Source organism: Pteronotus mesoamericanus, unplaced genomic scaffold, assembly GCF_021234165.1.
Source record: "Pteronotus mesoamericanus isolate MK-2021 breed Mesoamerican mustached bat unplaced genomic scaffold, CSHL_Meso_final scaffold_167, whole genome shotgun sequence".
NCBI classification, from domain to species: Eukaryota; Metazoa; Chordata; class Mammalia; order Chiroptera; family Mormoopidae; genus Pteronotus; species Pteronotus mesoamericanus.
In genome coordinates, this window is record NW_026555308.1 from 21694059 (window position 1) to 21710656 (window position 16598).

Consider the following 16598-nt stretch of genomic DNA (forward strand, 5'->3'; position numbering starts at 1 on the left):
GGAAAACAGGAAAAAATGGACAGAAAGAGAAAGAATAACAAAAATAAGAAAAGGAAAAAAGAAGAGAACAATGGGGTAATCACTAGTAAGAGTAAAATAGGAAATATGAAGGAAAAGAATACAGCAACAGAAATAAAAGAAAAAGAAAAAATAAACAAAAAGTAATAAACAGGCTCTGAAAAAGAAAAGAGAAGGAAAATAAAAAGAGCAGAGTGGAATTCGTCTCAGCAGAGTTTAGTGCTTGCCTGCTGGATTCTCCCTTTGGATATGGCTCTGATTAGTGTGAGACTGGTGTAACCCAAAGTCAGCTGCTGTCCATGTCTAGCCCTCGGCAGCTTGTTTGACACTACAAGCAATCCACAGTTTGTGGCTGATTCCTCCGGGCTTGGCTGCACCCAGGGTCGGCCTAGCTGCTCTGCAAATCTGGAATTTATCAGCACTGCGCCAGGGGAGTGTCAGCAATTGTCCCAGGTCACTGCAGTATCTGCCTCTACCTGTGTCTGCCTGCCTGCCTGCCTGCTGTCAGTCTTAGAGTCCTCGTAGATCTGAGTGTTTCTGAGGGAGCTTCTGGCAGACTCAGCGGTGTGGTGATCTCACTGGGTTTTCCCTTTGAATATGGCTCTTACGTTGCTTAGGCTGGTGTAAGTCAAGGCCAAGTGCTGATCATGTCTAGCTCTCAGCAGCCTGTTCAAAGCTACAAGTGATCCACAATTTGTGGTTGGATTCCTCCAGGCTTGGTTGTGCCTGTGTTGGGCCAAGCTGCACTGCCAAGCTGTTTTGTATCAGAGCTGGGTCCAGGGGTATGTCAGCAAGCAACCCAAGTCACCATAGGATACGCCTCTGCCTGTCTCTGTCTGTCTGTCAGCCTGCTGTCAGTTTTAGACTAGTCACAGACCCAGCCGGTTCTGAGAGGCCTTCTGGCAGAATGGGGTGGTGGTGGGAGAACTCCTGAAACTCCTGTGGCAGGTGCCTTTCAGACTTCAGGGTAGTTGGTGGGTGTGTTTCCTGAGCCACTAGTCTGAGTCTGTCTAGGGTTTTTTCCCTGTACTTGGCAGGGCCTCTTAGTAGGCTAATGGGTGGAGTCTCCAGAGCCCAGATTTTGGGTCTCCTGGAAAGCAGATGGTGTTTCTACGGCTCTCCTGTGAGGGGGAAGAGCCAGTCTATTTCCCAGGAAAGTATATGGTATGGCTGCACCCTGCAGCCGGTCCATCCATCCATTGTCTTCGACCCTCGAGTCTGCATATGTCAACAGGGGTTAACATGCAGGATGGAAGAAAAGAAATAAGGAAAAGAAAAAAACTCAGACAAAATACAGAATTAAACAAAAAAGAAAAAGAAAAAAAGGATGCAGGGTGAGGTGAGCAGGATTCCAGAGGGTGGAGGGAGTGGTATCCCACAGGGTGAGGTAAATGCTTTTCCCCTGGGAGGGGTCTGCTCTTCTCAAGAAAAATGGCTGCTGTAGAATCTGTATATCCCAGCACATAAAACCCCATGGCCACTCCCCCACACCTCTCCCCATTGTCTCCCACTCCAGCCTCTCCTCACACAACTCCAATCTGTGCTGCCTTTCCTTTGCTTCGGCCAAAGGTGAGTGGTTGTAAACACAAAACCTGTGCTTTGGCCCCTTTAAGAATTTAGAGGGGAAAAAAAATAGTGGCTTTGTCTCCAGTGGATCTTGTCTCTCCCCAGCAGTGAAACACTCTGTGGCCTTTCACCACTGGGTGCTATATGATCTGCTGATCCCGGCACTGGCGCTCTGTGCTTGGGAGCCCAGATTGTGTCCCCTGCTTCTCTCCTTTCAAGGGGAAGCTTCCACAGCTGTGCTGCCACCTCGGCCCACTCCCTTGTGAACCATCCAGCCCCTTAACCACCTCACCCTTCCTACAGGTCATGGTGTTTTTTCCTCTTTCTCCCCCCATCCTTGGTTAAAAGTCTCTTTTTTGGGTCATCTTTGGTTTACTTCGGGTATCTGGTCCTCTCTTTAGTTTCATTTCCAATTTGGTTCTGGGAAAAGGTGCACAATATATCCTCCTATTCAGCTGCCATCTTATGACCCCTACTGAATTCGGAGGCTCTGTTCTTGCATTCCAGTTCTCTATCCCCTGATCTTAAGGGAAAGTCTTCTTCCCTTAAGAAGAAGGTTTTCTGGAAGCATAACTGGGGGGGAAATGAGGAAAGGGAAGCAGAATCAAAGAGAGAGGCAGTATTAGAGAGACAGGAGTCCTCTGGGTGTTCTATGCATTAGACTATACAACCCTTGGCTGTAGGATATGTGAAGTCACCACAACTCATTCTACCAGAAGACCAAATGAGATTATCCTCCACCCTCTGATAAATAGTGAATGTATCGACCCTCCACGTGAATTTGTGTTTATTTATGGAGTCTTAGAACTGAGGATCAAAAAAAAATTTAAAAAGGCATCTATTTCCACCTTCAACTTGATGCTTGAATCTCTCTGCAACATTCTCATCCAGTCACCAGATGGCCTCTGCTTGCACATATCTAGTACCAGGGACCCCACTACTGATCAAAGCAGCTCATTCCATGGATGAACAATCCAAACTGTCAAGAGAGTTCTTTCTTGAGTGTGTCTCCCTTTTCGTCATTTCTACCGTTCTGCCTCAGGGCTCCCTTCTTGAGAATCAGAATAAATCTACTCCTCCTCCAGAAGTCCTTCAGACAGTTACAGCCAGTGGCCCGTCCTAGAAGGGGTCCCTTTCATTTTTTTTTAAGGTTTTTATTTATTTTTAGAGAGAGGGGAAGGGAGGGACAAAGATAGGGAGAGAAACATCAATGTGTGGTGCATCTCCCGTGCCCCCTATTGGGGACCTGGCCTGCAACCCAGGCATGTGCTCTGACTGGGAATTGAACCAGCAACCCTTTGACTTACAGGCTGGCATTCAGTCCACTGAGCCACACCAGCCAGGGCTAACTGCTTCTTATCAGACAGGATTTAAAAGTTCCACTCCCCCTCCCAATATGTCAGTTTGTTGGACAAGCTCCAATTTTTCCACATTTTTTTTAAAAGATTTTATTTATTTTTTTTAGAGAGAGGGGAAGGGAGGGAGAGAGAGGAACATCATTGTGTTGTTGCCTCTCACACACCCCCTATTAGGGACCTGGCCCACAACCCAGGCATGTGCCAACTGGGAATAGAACCAGCGACCTTTTCATTCATAGGCTGGTGCTAAGTCCATTGAGCAACACTAGCCCTACACATCCTTTCCACATCCTTTTTCAAAATGTGTCTCTAGAAGTAGACTCAGTATTCCTGGAATACTCTGTTTGGCACAGAAATGGGAACATACCCTTTTACTCTTTCCAAGGCCATACTTTGATTCCAGCAGCCTGAGTTCCCATTTGCTATTTTTAGCAGTACCACCACACTTCTGATTCATATTTTGCATCCTGTTGAGTAAAACCTTAATTTTGATGCCCACTGCTGTGTCGAGCAGCATTAGTTTAAATGCACACAGTATTCAAATATGTTCCATTGCTTTATATTTATGTCTGGACAATTATATAGTTTTATTTTAGTACTAAACACAAAAGAAGAATCTCAGGTTTTCTTCCTGAAGTTCAGGGAACACAGTCATTGCCAGAGCTACAGAGGGGGCAGAGTAGGGCCTGAGAATGGATCTGAATAGCCAGCACAGCCTGTGAAGCATTTATTTTTCAGTAGCCTGTATGGCCTCAAGTCAAATTTACATACAAGGAAGCAGAATATTACAGGGAAATACTACAGTGAAAAGAGCAGAAAATTGGAGCCTAGCAAACCCGATTCAAATCCCAGTCCTATCAGTTCCCACTTGGAACCTTGGGCAAGTTGCCTCAATTTCTGGAGCATCTGTAATTGGGGAAACAAATACTCCAGTGCTAGCAAACCCGATTCAAATCCCAGTCCTATCAGTTCCCACTTGGAACCTTGGGCAAGTTGCCTCAATTTCTGGAGCATCTGTAATTGGGGAAACAAATACTCCAGTGTTTTTCATTCAACAGCTATTCTTTAGCGAAAGCGCTTTTCTAACTTGAGGTGCTGAAATAGACCTTGATTATTAAGGTGTTATATCACATTCCTAACACTTCAGCGACCACATATGATCCCTCTCTAGTCTCACGCTCCTGCCTCTCCTACCCAACCACGCAAAGCTAATCCAGTTGTACTCTTGGCCAAACCCGGGTGACAACAAACGTGCCCGGGTCCCCAGCCTGTACCTAAGTAGTGGGAGGACAGGAGTTCTAATCTCATTTTTGCCATTTAATTGAATTACCCGGGGGCCTTCCCAGACCTGTTTCCTCATCCAGATAACGGGGATAAACACAGATAAGAGGAATGTGCGTGCGTGGTCGGGGGGCAGGGGGCGGGGAGAGGAGCGCGCGCGCGCGAGCTCTGTAAACTACGAAGGACAACAATCATTAGCCATCTAGAGCAGAGATGGTGAAATTTAAACCCGAGATCCTGAAGCTACCCCGACAATTAAGACCAGCGGTAGCGCAAGCCAAGGCAAGTAGAGGACCCAGGAAGGACTCCCTGCAGCCTGCTTGCGAGGATGTTGGTCCGCACGACTGGATTGGGCAGAGGCCTGGGAGAGGCGGGCCTTCCGGCCGCCTCCGCAGCAGTTGCCAGTAGAGACAGCCGCAGGGGGCGGAAGGAGCCGGCGAAATCTCGGGGCCCCGTAGGCACGGGGACTATGGCGGCCGTGGCGGTCTCGGAACCTGGGTGCCGGAATTGGTTCTTGTGCCCCGAGGTGCCATCCGCCACCTTCTTCACCGCGCTGCTCTCGCTACTGGTGTCCGGTCCCCGCCTCTTCCTGCTGCAGCCGCCGCTACCACCCTCCGGCCTCTCGTTAGGGTCCGATTGCCTGCGCAACTGGCAAGGTGAGCAGGGAGAGGCCGGGCCGGGTGTCAGCCCTTTTCCTCCGACCTCGCCAGACTCTGGGCTTCGGCCTCCCAGCACACGCGCCATCAGGACTTACCTCTAGCTACTTCGTACGCACCATCATTCTGTCCACCCAAAGACCAGCCCCATATTCCACGTCTTTGTGTTTTCATAGCCCCACCTTCGTCTTCATGGTAACCTCTCCGCATCTTAATTTATTCCCTTCTCTGTCGCCACCAGACTGATGAAGGCCCCCTCATACATTCTCTAGCAAACAGGTTTCGCTCACTCTTGCTCGCTCTTCGAGGAGGATTTTTCCTCTCCCCCTCTCTGGGCATATACACAGTTAGGTCTGCTTTAGGGCTTAACTCCCACTGCAATTTTTTTCTGGCTTTCCATCATGAAGACATTAAACGTTTATCTGCGGTTATACCTGTATGCGGACTGGACACTTAAAGTTTAGGATTTCTTCTGCTTCTTCGTTTATATCTCAGTCCTGACTCAGATTCCCAGCTCATGGGGAAAGGGGCATCTTACACGTTTGGGAGAATGGTTTGTTTTCTTTATGGGAGAGAAATTTGCGGACTAATTAAGTATTAAATGTCTGCTCCTAAAATTCCATTCTTTTCTGGGGAGAAAAATGGGGAATTTATATGACTTGCTGTTTTGCAGAGCACATGCACATGCATTAAACTCATTTAATCCTCTCGAGATCCCATGAGATAGGGTTTATTATTGCTCATTATTTAGATGAGACTGAGTCTTAATGCAGAGAATCACAGAGCTATGAAGTCATACAGATGAGACAACTCAGATTTTTCTTTTTATCATGTGATGTTTTGGAATTGGAGCTTTGGGATTTATAATCCTCAAACCATATAGAGTTGCTTCTAGAATCATCATATTTGTACTTGGAATTTTAAACCTGGAAGTATTCAACAAATAATGAAGTAATATTCAGAGAACGGAGACTAACAGACACGGCCTGACTGAGGAGCCTAGCCTGCCTCCCTGCTCAAATCTTAAACTTTCCTCCACCCACTACCTGACGCAGAGCATGTCATAGGCAGATGCAAGCTGTCAGCCTAAACTGAGCTCCCCGTTTTTCTTTCATTTACAGCTTCTCAGAATGTGGGGTTTGTGGGCATGTGAGTATTAGACACATAAAAAACCTTCAGAGATCTCAAGCATAACCCCATTACTGCACAGTAAGGAAACAGAAGCTAAGAGGGCCTGTGACTTGACTAAGCTCAGCATGATGGAACCAAGATTCCACTCCAAGTCTTTAGGCTCCCAAGTCCAATATTACTGCCCCTTCACTAGTCCCCCTCCTTCAGTTTACTGTTTTGGCTACAAGGACATAAAAGTACATAAGAGATGACTGCTTTTAGAAAAAGAAAAGAAATTCTTTGTTGTCTTATTGCACATAAAGTATTACTCTACTTATAGGATTGGGTAAGCACTTTAAAAGAGACTTTTGAGTTTCGTATCTATATTATTAGTGATAATTTTTATATCTTTTATATCTAGATTATAGTGATAATCTTTATAGGTGCAAAATAATTTATGGTCCCTTTTTTCTTCCTCTGAACAGCCACTATGGAAGGAGAGGTCAGGATTACAGCCGAGGAGACTGGCACACAGAGTGTTAAGGGACACCCACTCAATCCACCCTGAAGCTGTTACAATTAATTAACCCTCAAACTGCCTGGTGAGATAGGTCAGTATTAAAACCTAAAAAAGTGGCATAAAGCACAAATTACAAATTCGAAGACCATCCCATGTTAAAAAGGGTTTTCTTTTTCCACGTGGAAATCAGTCACTGATAATACTTACTCCAGGTGTGGGAAAGAGCAGAGATTTAGACATTCACGCCTTTACTTCGATTCTTGGGTTCTTCATTGTTGCTTCCCACTTCTTATCTTGGCTTCTGGCTGATTTTCACTAGCTCTCAGTACTATATTAAGGGGGTATTTGGGGTTATAACCTGTCCTTCCCACCTTGGAGCAACCCACTGTCAGGCTTCTAACCCAACTCCTCTGCAGTTTACAGGCTGGTGACCTACATCTTTGTCTATGAGAATCCAGTCTCTCTGCTCTGCGGTGCTATCATCATCTGGCGCTTTGCTGGCAATTTTGAAAGAACCGTGGGCACCGTCCGCCACTGCTTCTTCACCGTGATCTTCGCCCTCATCTCCGCTATCATCTTCCTGTCGTTTGAGGCTGTGTCATCACTGTCGAAGCTGGGGGAAGTGGAGGATGCCAGAGGTTTTACCCCAGTGGCTTTTGCTATGCTGGGAGTCAGCGCCGTCCGCTCTCGGATGCGGAGGGCCCTGGTATTTGGCGTGGTTGTACCGTCAATGTTGGTGCCCTGGCTCCTGCTGTGTGCTTCCTGGCTCATTCCCCAGACCTCTTTTCTCAGTAATGTCTGTGGACTTGGAGTTGGCCTAGCATGTATCCTTTTTAGAAGGGAATTGTAGAATGATGACATCCCAAAGGGTGAAGCAAGTTAGAGGGTCCAGGCAGGGGGTCACATAGATAGACCCATGGACTCTGGTGTAGGTAATACGGGTTCTAGCTTCAGCTTTGAAAACCATGTGGATTTAAGTGGGTCACTTCCCTTTTCTAGGCCAGAGTTCCCTCAACTGGAAAATATTAACATAGCTTTCTCTTCATACTAGCTTAGTACTAGCAGTTAGTAAAATATTCTGATTGGATTTTTTTCCTTATAAACTAAGGTGTAAATGTACATTTGACTAATTAAGTTAAGAGTTCATTGGAAGAATCTGAAATACCCATGAGGTGGAGAAGTTCCATGAAGAAATAGGAATCATAGGTTTTGTTTGGTTTAGTGTTTTCTCGGGTTAAAAACAACAACTTTTTTTTAATGATAGGTTTTTACTATATGAGTGGTTAAAAACTTAGCATAAGCCTTGCATCCCTTATATAAATATTCTGGCAGTTAAGGAGAAAAAAATCTAATATACAAAGTAGATTACATCTTTAAAAACATCAGAACTGTAGTGTTCGGTTAGACAGTTGCACTCCTAAAATCTCTTATTTGTGACTCAGGTATTAGGGTAGGTAGTATATAAATAAATACATATTGATAATATAGGTAATTTTTACATTTTAATTTTATTGATTTTAAATTTTATTGATTCCTAATGAAAATTTAAACCTAAATATTCTCCTGTAAGCACTACTTTAGCTACATCACATAAATTTTCATATGTTGCATTGTCATCACTTGGTAAAAGTATTTTCTAATTTTCCTTGGGATTTCTTCTTTGACCCAGGGGTTATTTATAAGTGACTTTTTTAATTTCTAAATATTCAGTGATTTTCCAGATTTATTATTGTTACTGATTTCTAATTTTATTTCATAAGGTAGAGAACATCTTTTATAATATTACAGTCCTTTTAAATAAGTTCTGGTCCAGCATTTGGTGCATCTTGGTAAATACTCAATGTGTATGTGAAAAGAATGTTGATTGTTTAGGTGGTGGGTTTATGTCAGTTAAGTCAAGGTGTTAATATTGTTCAAACCTTCTATATCCCTATAGTTCTCACAATTAGTGAGAGGACTGTTAAAATCTCAAACTAAAATTGTGGATTTGTCCAATTTTTCCTTTCAGTTCTTGTCAGTTTTTTCTTTAAGTATTTGAAACTGTGTTATTGGATGCATACACAGTTAGGGTTGTTATGTCATCTTAATGAGTCCCTCCTTTATCATTATGAAATTGACCCTTTAATCTGTTACTCTTCTTTGCCTTAAAGTTTCTGTTGTCTGATACTAACATAATTATTCCAGCTTTCTGCTTTTCTTAAAATTGGGATTTACATGGTATATATTTTTCCATCCTTTTTAAAAGATGTGTATTTCTATACCAAACATGTTTCTTACAGATAGCATATAGTTGGTTCTCCAATCTTTGCTTTTTAAATGGCATGTTTAGCTCATTTACATTTAGTGTGATTTTCAGTATGGTTGAGGTTAAGTCTACCAGTTTGGTGTTTGTTTTCTCTTTGTCCCAAATGTTCTTTTTTTTCTCTTCTGCCTTCAAGTACATTTTTAGAATTTTATCTTCTCTGTTTGACTATTAACCTCTTTGTTTTATTTTTTAGTAGTTGCTTTAGTGTTTACAATAGCATTTTTAGTTTATCACAGACTCCTTTCAGATAATACAGTGTGGGGCAAAAGTATGTTTATAGTTGTGAGTATACAAAACACAGTTTATCCTTGTATTGTTATTGTGTTATTTTCCATACAAGTAATTATAAGCCTACTTTTGTCCCACCCTTTATATACCACTTTGTATATAATGTAAGAATCTTACAGTACTGTATTTGCTTTCCTTCCTTCTTATCCTTTGTGTTATTGTCATACATTTTACTTCTGCATATTATAAACCTCATAATACATTGCTGTCATTTTTCTTTTTTTTTTTTTAAGATTTTATTTATTTATTCTTAGAGAGAAGGGAAAGAAGGAAGAACGAGAGGGAGAGAAACATCAATGTGTGAGGTACACATTGATTGGTTGCCTCTCGCATGTCCCCAACCAGGGACCCAGCCCACAAACCAGGCATGTGCCCTGCAGCCTTTGGGTTCGCAGGCTGGCCCTCAATTCACAGAGCCACACTAGCCAGGGCTTAATTTTCTTTTTAATTTTACTTACTGAGAGAAGGGGGGTAGGGAAGGAGAGAGAGAGAAAGAGATAGAGAGAGATCAGTTGTTGTTCTACTTATTTACACATTCATTGCTTGTTGCTTATATGTACCCTGACCAGAGATCAAATCTGCAACTTTAGCATATGGAGACAATGCTCTAACTAACTGAGTTAGTTGGACAGGACCTATTACTTTTGTTTTAATTCTGTTACTTTTGGTTTAAACAGCCAATTATATTTTTTAAATTATAAAAGCAACTTTTACTCACATATTTACCATTTGTATTTCTCATCATTCTTTTGTGTAGATCCAAGTTTCCATCTAAGATTTTTTTTTAACCTGAAGAACTTCCTTTAACATTGCTTCTACAGTGGGTATGCTGGTGATAAATTCTTTCAGCTTTTGATTATCTGAAAAATGCCTTAGCCTTCTCTGATCTCCTTTCACTTTTAAAGATGTCATTGTATCACTTCTGATTTGTATTGTTTCTGATGAGAAATCAGTGATTATTTTTATCATTTCTGTGTTTAATTCATTGTTTTTCTATGGCTCCTTTCACAATTTTTTCTTTATCATTACTTTTTAGATATTTATCAGGTGACTTCAGGTCATTTTCTTTGTGTTTACCCAGCTTGGAGTCATTGTTCTTGAAACTGCGAGTTTAGAGTTTTTATCACATCAAAAAATATACATATCATTTTAATTTTTTTTAAAGATTTTTATTTATTTATTCCTAAAGAAGGGAAGAGAGGGAGAGAAACATCAGTACGAGGTTGCATCTTGCACACCCTCCGCTGAGGACCTGGCCCACAACCCAGGCATGTGCCCTACACTGGGAATCAAACTGGTGACCTCTTGGTTTACAGGCTAGTGCTTTTTTTAAGTATTTTTTTTTCTACCCTCTCCTCTCCTCTCCTAGGGTGCCAATTACACAAATGTTGAACTACTTGATATTGTTCAATGGATCCTTGATGTTTTATTTATTTTTTATATTTCAGCTTTTTTTTTCCCTTTATATTTCAGTTTGGATAGTTTTTATCACACTGCCTTCAAGTTCAATGATCTTTTCTTCTGCAGTGTCTATTCTGCTGTTAAACCCACCCAGTTTTTTATTTGCCGTGTTGCATATCTCAGCACAAGAGGTTCCATTTGGTTCTTTTTTTATAGTTTTTATTTCTGTATTGAGATTATTTATCTCTTCCTTCATTATATTTATGTTTTTGTTTAAACACATGTACTTATTTATAAAAGCTATTTAAAAATACTTGTCTATTAATACAATCATCTCTGTCATTTCTGGATCCGTTTCTTTTGACTGATTTTCCTCCTGATCATGGACCCCATTTCCTTCTTTACTTGTCTTGTAATTTTTATTTTATGCTATACATTGTGAATACTCTGTTACTGAGGGCTGAATTTTGTTATTTTCCTGTAAAGTGTTTTGGTTTTTTTTTCCTGCTAGGCAATTAATATACTTGTTAAAGCATTGCCCTTTTGGAAGTCTCTTCTGAATGCCCTGGGTGTTCAGTGAGTTCTCTTTACTCTGGTTAAAACTTGATCATGTCCCTGTCCTGTGAGAGTTCCAAGAGTTGTTAAGCTTATAGTTGCTTCCTCGGTAGCTGTTGTTTGCATGACTTGATGAGTCTCAGCCTATTTATGTGCATGTTCATATTCAGCTAAAGACTCAGGGAACTCCTGTGCACATTTTGGAGGTCCTGCTGTGAGCAGCTCCCTCCTGTCCATTACTCTGACCTGTAAATCCCAGGGACTTCTTCCTCTCTGAGCTCTGTCTCTCCAGCTTAGAAAAAAATGCTTTACTATGCTTGGATTCCCCTTCCTGTGCTGTAGTTGGGAAAGTGCCTCCAGGCAGAAAGCCATCTTGATCTTGAGGCTCATTTCATTTGTTTCCCCTTTGTTAGGTATCACAGCCTCATAGTGTTTGTTGTCCAAAGTATGAAAACAATTGTGTAAAATGATGTATCCTTTCTTTTAGTTATTTATGGTGAGAAGACTAGTCTAGTAGTATTACTTTATCAAAGTTGGAAGAGGAATTTGTCATTCTCCTTCTTGAGATCATTCTGAAGTTATCAACCATGACAACTTCTGACTTCCTTATAGCATTGGTTATCACCTGGAATTAATATTCGGAAACAGACTGTTCTCCCTAAAAGAATTTAGAAATATACAGGGGAATTTTTGGTTATCATAATGACTAGGTGCTACTGCCATTTAGCGGCTGGTAGTGGCCAGGGGTGCCAAATGTCCTGTAATGAGTGAAGTGGACCAGTCCAACAAAGGATTATCATGCTGAAAATGCCAGTAGCACTCAAGATAAGAAGACTGCCTAAAGAAACAACTTCATCTTGGTGCTTCTGTAGGGATGCCTTCTCTCCCACCCCCAACCCCCGCTTCTAGGTATTGCTACTCACAATTTAAGGTTCAGCATACATGTTACTTCCATAGAGAAAGCCCTCCATGATATCTCTAGACTAGGTTAGGGTTGGTCCCCAGCAGGGTCTTCCATAGATCAGCTTTTTGCTTATCACCACTTATTCTACCCCAATTACTTACTCCTTGCCTGGCACTTGCTACTTATTCCTTAGTTCCTGGCTTATGTTAGATGTTCAATAAATACTTGTTGAAAGGATGAATGGATGGACAGATAGAGGCTGAAACTTTGTGGCTACCTAGGCAGTGGTGGGCTGACACAGGTCAGATGACCAGAGGGTCATCTCTTCACGGGGATAGTGACTGTGCAGGCAGCGCTGCCAGAGAGACCCACATAAAGCTCACTTGGTCATATTGAGGCAAGAGGCCTTCTCTTTGGGACAGAAGTGTAAGATGATAATTGGTCCCCTCTATAAGGTATTAAGACAGCCTCTTGCCTCATCCCACCGCAAGGGTGGAGGTGTGTGCTGGCTTATGGGATTAGAGGGGCTCAAGAAATAGGATGGGTTAGCATAGGGGAAGGTGAAACGTTAACACCTATCTGCCTCTTCCTGGTGTTGGGACCTGTTCCCTCTGAGGTAGAGGGGACAAAAGCTCAGCTCTTGTCTTCCCTTGAGCTTGAAATTCCAGTCAGAATTTATGATGGAAAAGGCACTGATGCCCCTGTATAATAAATGTGGGAACATGTATTCTTCTCTGGGGAGTGTTCAGCCCTCCTCTCTTTGGCTGCCTCCAATTTTACTTAATATGCCAACCTCAGATGGCCTCACATACTGCTATTCCCTCGACCTCTCAGAGCGAGTGGCATTGAAGCTTGACCAGAAGTTCCCTTTCAGCCTTATGAGGAGGATTTCAATGCTCAAGTACATCTCAGGCTCTTCAGCTGAAAGAAGGGCAGCCCAGAGCCGGAAGTAAGTAAAAGAACGCTTAAATCTTATTCTTAAAGCAATTCCAGGGCCTGTGGGAGGTGTGATGAGTTCAGTGTCATGGGAAAAAATGTATAGGATGTGGGTAGCCCTGGGCCCAGGAAATCAATGCACAGATGTCTTTTGAGCACTCTATATTCCACCCAACTGCATCTGAGTCGAGAAGTGAGCAGGAGTGGGAAAGGGAAGGCATCAGGAGCACTTGTGCGTAAAGCACTTTGAGTGACTGTGGCAGACTGAGAGGGAGTGGCCCTGCCTGGTGTTGCTACCAGCCCTCAGCACTGACGAGCGCTCTGCAGGTCACGCTGGGCGCTAGCTGGCACACTGGTAAGAAGCACGGGCAGTTCACACAGGCCCCTCAGTAGCTTAAGAGGTAGCACAGCCCAAGACCTGAAAAGTAGGGTTTTCTTAGCCACCCAGTAAGGGAAGGTGAGGTTTACTATTTTCTAGTCCAGGCTCGTTAACTCTCAATGAAAAGTGTTAGGCAAGCTTTCAGAAGCTCTTGTAGCCTCATTCCTTCCTTTTAGAGGAGGCACAAAGAAGGTGACTGTCTGCGTGTGACACAGGTGGGAGGACTCGGTCTAGAGCTAGGGTCTCCTGCTTCCGGGTCTTCCTCACTCCCTTTCCCTGTGCCACACTGCTGGCCGCTCATCCGCCTCTGGTTTCTGTCCATGCTGAGACCTCACACTATAAGAGGTCTTCTCTTCAGCGGCCCTTCTGAAAGGAAGGACTGACTCACTGTGAAGGCAAGTGTCAGTAGCCCTTTTCTACCCTTAATCCATGTGTGGAGTAAATTTTGCCCTCCATGCCTGTCTGGATACAGGGTTTGGATTAAATTGGAAGCTATTCTTATTTCAGGAGGTGAAGATTCTCAGCTTTCATCAGCTCAAAGCCTTTCGACTATTTTTTCAAAAAATAAAGATGTTTTTAAATTTTTTTATAATCCTCATCTGAGGATTGCTTTCAAAAAGAGAGGAAGGGAGAAAGAAAGAAACATCGATTGGTTGCCTCCTGTATGCGCCCCGACTGGGGATTGAACCCACAACCTTTTGGTCTATGTGATGAATCTCCAACCAGCTGAGCCACACCGGCCAGGGACCTTTGACCATTTTTTAAAGGCACATGTTTGGAGGGGTGGGTAACTGCAAAAAGCAGAAACGCAGATTCATCCACTTTGCTTCAGGCAAGTAATGCCTGGGGTCTAAATGTATGGGAGGCTGTTTAAATGTAGTGACGTGAATTGTGACTTTTTGGCTTTTAGTTGTTCTCATGAAGTCTTGAGAGGACTTAAGGGGTTCTCGAGTGCAATCTCCCACTCTGTGAAAGAGCTCTTTCTAAACAGTTGGTAGTGGTCACAGTCACCCAGCCATAACTTATACCCCATGGTGACTGACGTTCACCCTCCAAGGCAGCCCCTGATGAGAAAGTTCTTCCATGCTGAACTGCAGTCACTGCTCTGTCACTGTGACCCTTTGGTGCCAGGTGTGACCCTGCATTACCATGACATGCAGATCTAAGTGGGGTGACAGGGTAACTTTTTCAGTTCCTTCCATGTTCCTCATGGCATTTGGCCGCCATTATCCTGGCCTGCTGCTGGCACCCAGAACAGAACGTGGGCAGCATTGCAGCATGTATGCCTGAGCCATTGACATGGCTGTTTGGACAGCCTTGCCCCCCTGGAGGGTCTTGTCAAGCTCTGAGAGCGCAAAATCTCTACATTTTAAGGTATCCCGGAAGAAGTACTGTTAAGTGTCCTGTGTCTGTACTTATACATTTGATTTGTAAGGCCAGGTTTTAATTCAAATGTGTACAGATTCAGTCCAGTCACCTAACAGACATCAGTGGTGTTGGCATTCACTCTGTACATTTGGAACTTTGCACAAAAGTTCAGAGGATAAAACCCTGAGGCTGTCTCCGTTCACGGTCCCATCCACATGAGTGTGTGGTGAGGACTTTAATCTCAGCACAGATCATTCCCTGCATCTCTCACTTCAGTTTCTGCCCGCTGGGGCTTTGAGCTGCAAGTGTGTGTTCCTGAAATCACAGGTAGAAAATACCACAGCAGGTAGGGCCTGGGCCCAAGCCCTGTATTACCCCATTAGAGCCTCCCCACCCTCCTTACCACTGGCGTGGATCCACTCTTTTGGGGTCGAGTTGCTCAGCCAGCCACTGTCTACTGGGATCTGGTCCCCATCTGTCTGTCCGGTTTGCAAGCTGTTGTAAGTAGATTACACCCAGGCCGTCTCAGTCGCAAGTCCAGTATCCCGTCCCCCTGCTGGCTTGCTGCAGGACCTTTGCTCTCTAGGCATCTGTTTTCTGTTTGAGTTTAACCTTTCTCCGTCCTTGGTATTTAGAACAAGTTAGAGCAAATATCCAAAACATGTTGTAATAGTAAGCAGCACAGTGACTCCAAGCTTTCCTCATGTGGAATGACAGCTGTGGGTGCTGTGTGCCTTGGCATTTCTAGCTAAATGACTGTTCTCTCTTGTTCCATTCCAGGCTGAACCCCGTGCCCGGCTCTTACCCCAAGCAGAGCAGCCACCCTCACCTGTTCCTGAGCCACCCTGTTGCCCAGATGCAGCACACCGATGGCCAGAAACTAGCTTCCTGGCCAGCCTGTGCTGCTGGTTCTGGGCACATGCCCAGCCTGCCTCCCTACCAGCCTGCCTCTGGCCTGTGTTATGTGCAAAACCATTTTGGCACAACACCTAACTCCTCCAGTGTCTGCCCGGGTTCCACAGGGGTCTCCTTAGGGGTCCAGCCCCCTGCCCCTCTCAACTGCCCTGGAACTGTATGTTCTGGGGCCCTGCCCACTCCAGTGACCACAGCCTCCAAGGAGGGCTCAAGGGTCCTGATCCCCTGAAGGGGAATTTCTAGGGAGATTATCTTACATATTGGCCTTCTGAAGAAGGTCCCCTCTGAGCTGAGGTTTTCTTGACAAAAAATTATTTATTGAACACCTCTATGTGCCAGGTTCTGTGTTAAGAACTTTGATATATGTCTTTATTTCATCCTCATGACAATTTTGTGAAGTTTATTGTCCCCACTTTATACCTGCATTACCAAGACTGATTACATGAAGTTGACCAGCTCTGTAGTGGCACAGTTGGGCTTCTTGGCTCCAGGCACAGGGCTCCTCCCACCTGCTGTCCTGCTTCCCAAAGAATACCTGGTTGTCAGTGACTAGTTCCAGCTGTAAGTTTTCTTCCTGCCACTGTGTATAGAGCTCTTGATTGTAGTGTGTGCGTGTGTGTCTGCCCTTCTGGAGCTCCCAGCTGGTGTGCTCGGCAGTCTCCAGGCCTTCGTAGTGTTTCTCCCCTGCCGTGACTGCCCACTCCCCACCCCTTAAGGCTTCCGCCCCAGCATGGTGAGAAGGACCAACGTGGATGGCAGCAGCATGCTGGTGGCTCCATAATGTCAATTACCTTTGTATAAAGAAACAACCTCTAAACTGCCTGTTTGTGGTCTCTTTGTGGTCTGGCTGGGGAAGGTAGAGCAGGAATTGGGCAGGGGTGATACAGGTGCAATCGCAAAGACGAGAGAGAGCAAGGGTCAGATCATGAAAACCTCCTCCGCCCAGTGGGTATCTCATGGGGAATGAGTTGCTAAGGTGCTGGGAAAGGGTGTTGAAAGGGCAACAGCAGTCTGGCAATCTTGAGACTGGCCAAGCAG

The 16598-nt window shown here is 44.1% G+C and overlaps 1 protein-coding gene across 2 annotated transcripts; it reads left to right on the forward strand.

Moving 5' to 3' along the window:
- Positions 1-4661: 4661 nt before the first annotated feature.
- Positions 4662-16388, forward strand: RHBDD2 (rhomboid domain containing 2). Of its 2 annotated transcripts, XM_054589746.1 has the most exons (4): positions 4662-4879; positions 6926-7333; positions 12761-12911; positions 15426-16388. In XM_054589746.1, the coding sequence occupies exons 1-4, from the start codon at positions 4693-4695 to the stop codon at positions 15787-15789; spliced, it is 1110 nt and encodes a 369-aa protein (XP_054445721.1). In that variant the 5' UTR covers positions 4662-4692; the 3' UTR covers positions 15790-16388. The 2 variants fall into 2 exon arrangements, with proteins under 2 accessions (XP_054445721.1, XP_054445722.1); XM_054589747.1 differs by lacking the exon at positions 6926-7333 and having other exon boundaries at positions 12797-12911.
- Positions 16389-16598: the final 210 nt, after the last annotated feature.

What these genes read in the sequence shown, in the direction of transcription:
- RHBDD2 (XM_054589746.1), top strand. Translation starts at nt 4,693, where the DNA reads ATGGCGGCCGTGGCGGTCTCGGAACCTGGGTGCCGGAATTGGTTCTTG. An exon ending in ACTTGGAGTTGGCCTAGCAT is followed by an intron (nt 7,334 to 12,760) that starts GTATCCTTTTTA and finishes TGCCAACCTCAG; the next exon opens with ATGGCCTCACATACTGCTAT. An exon ending in AGGGCAGCCCAGAGCCGGAA is followed by an intron (nt 12,912 to 15,425) that starts GTAAGTAAAAGA and finishes GTTCCATTCCAG; the next exon opens with GCTGAACCCCGTGCCCGGCT.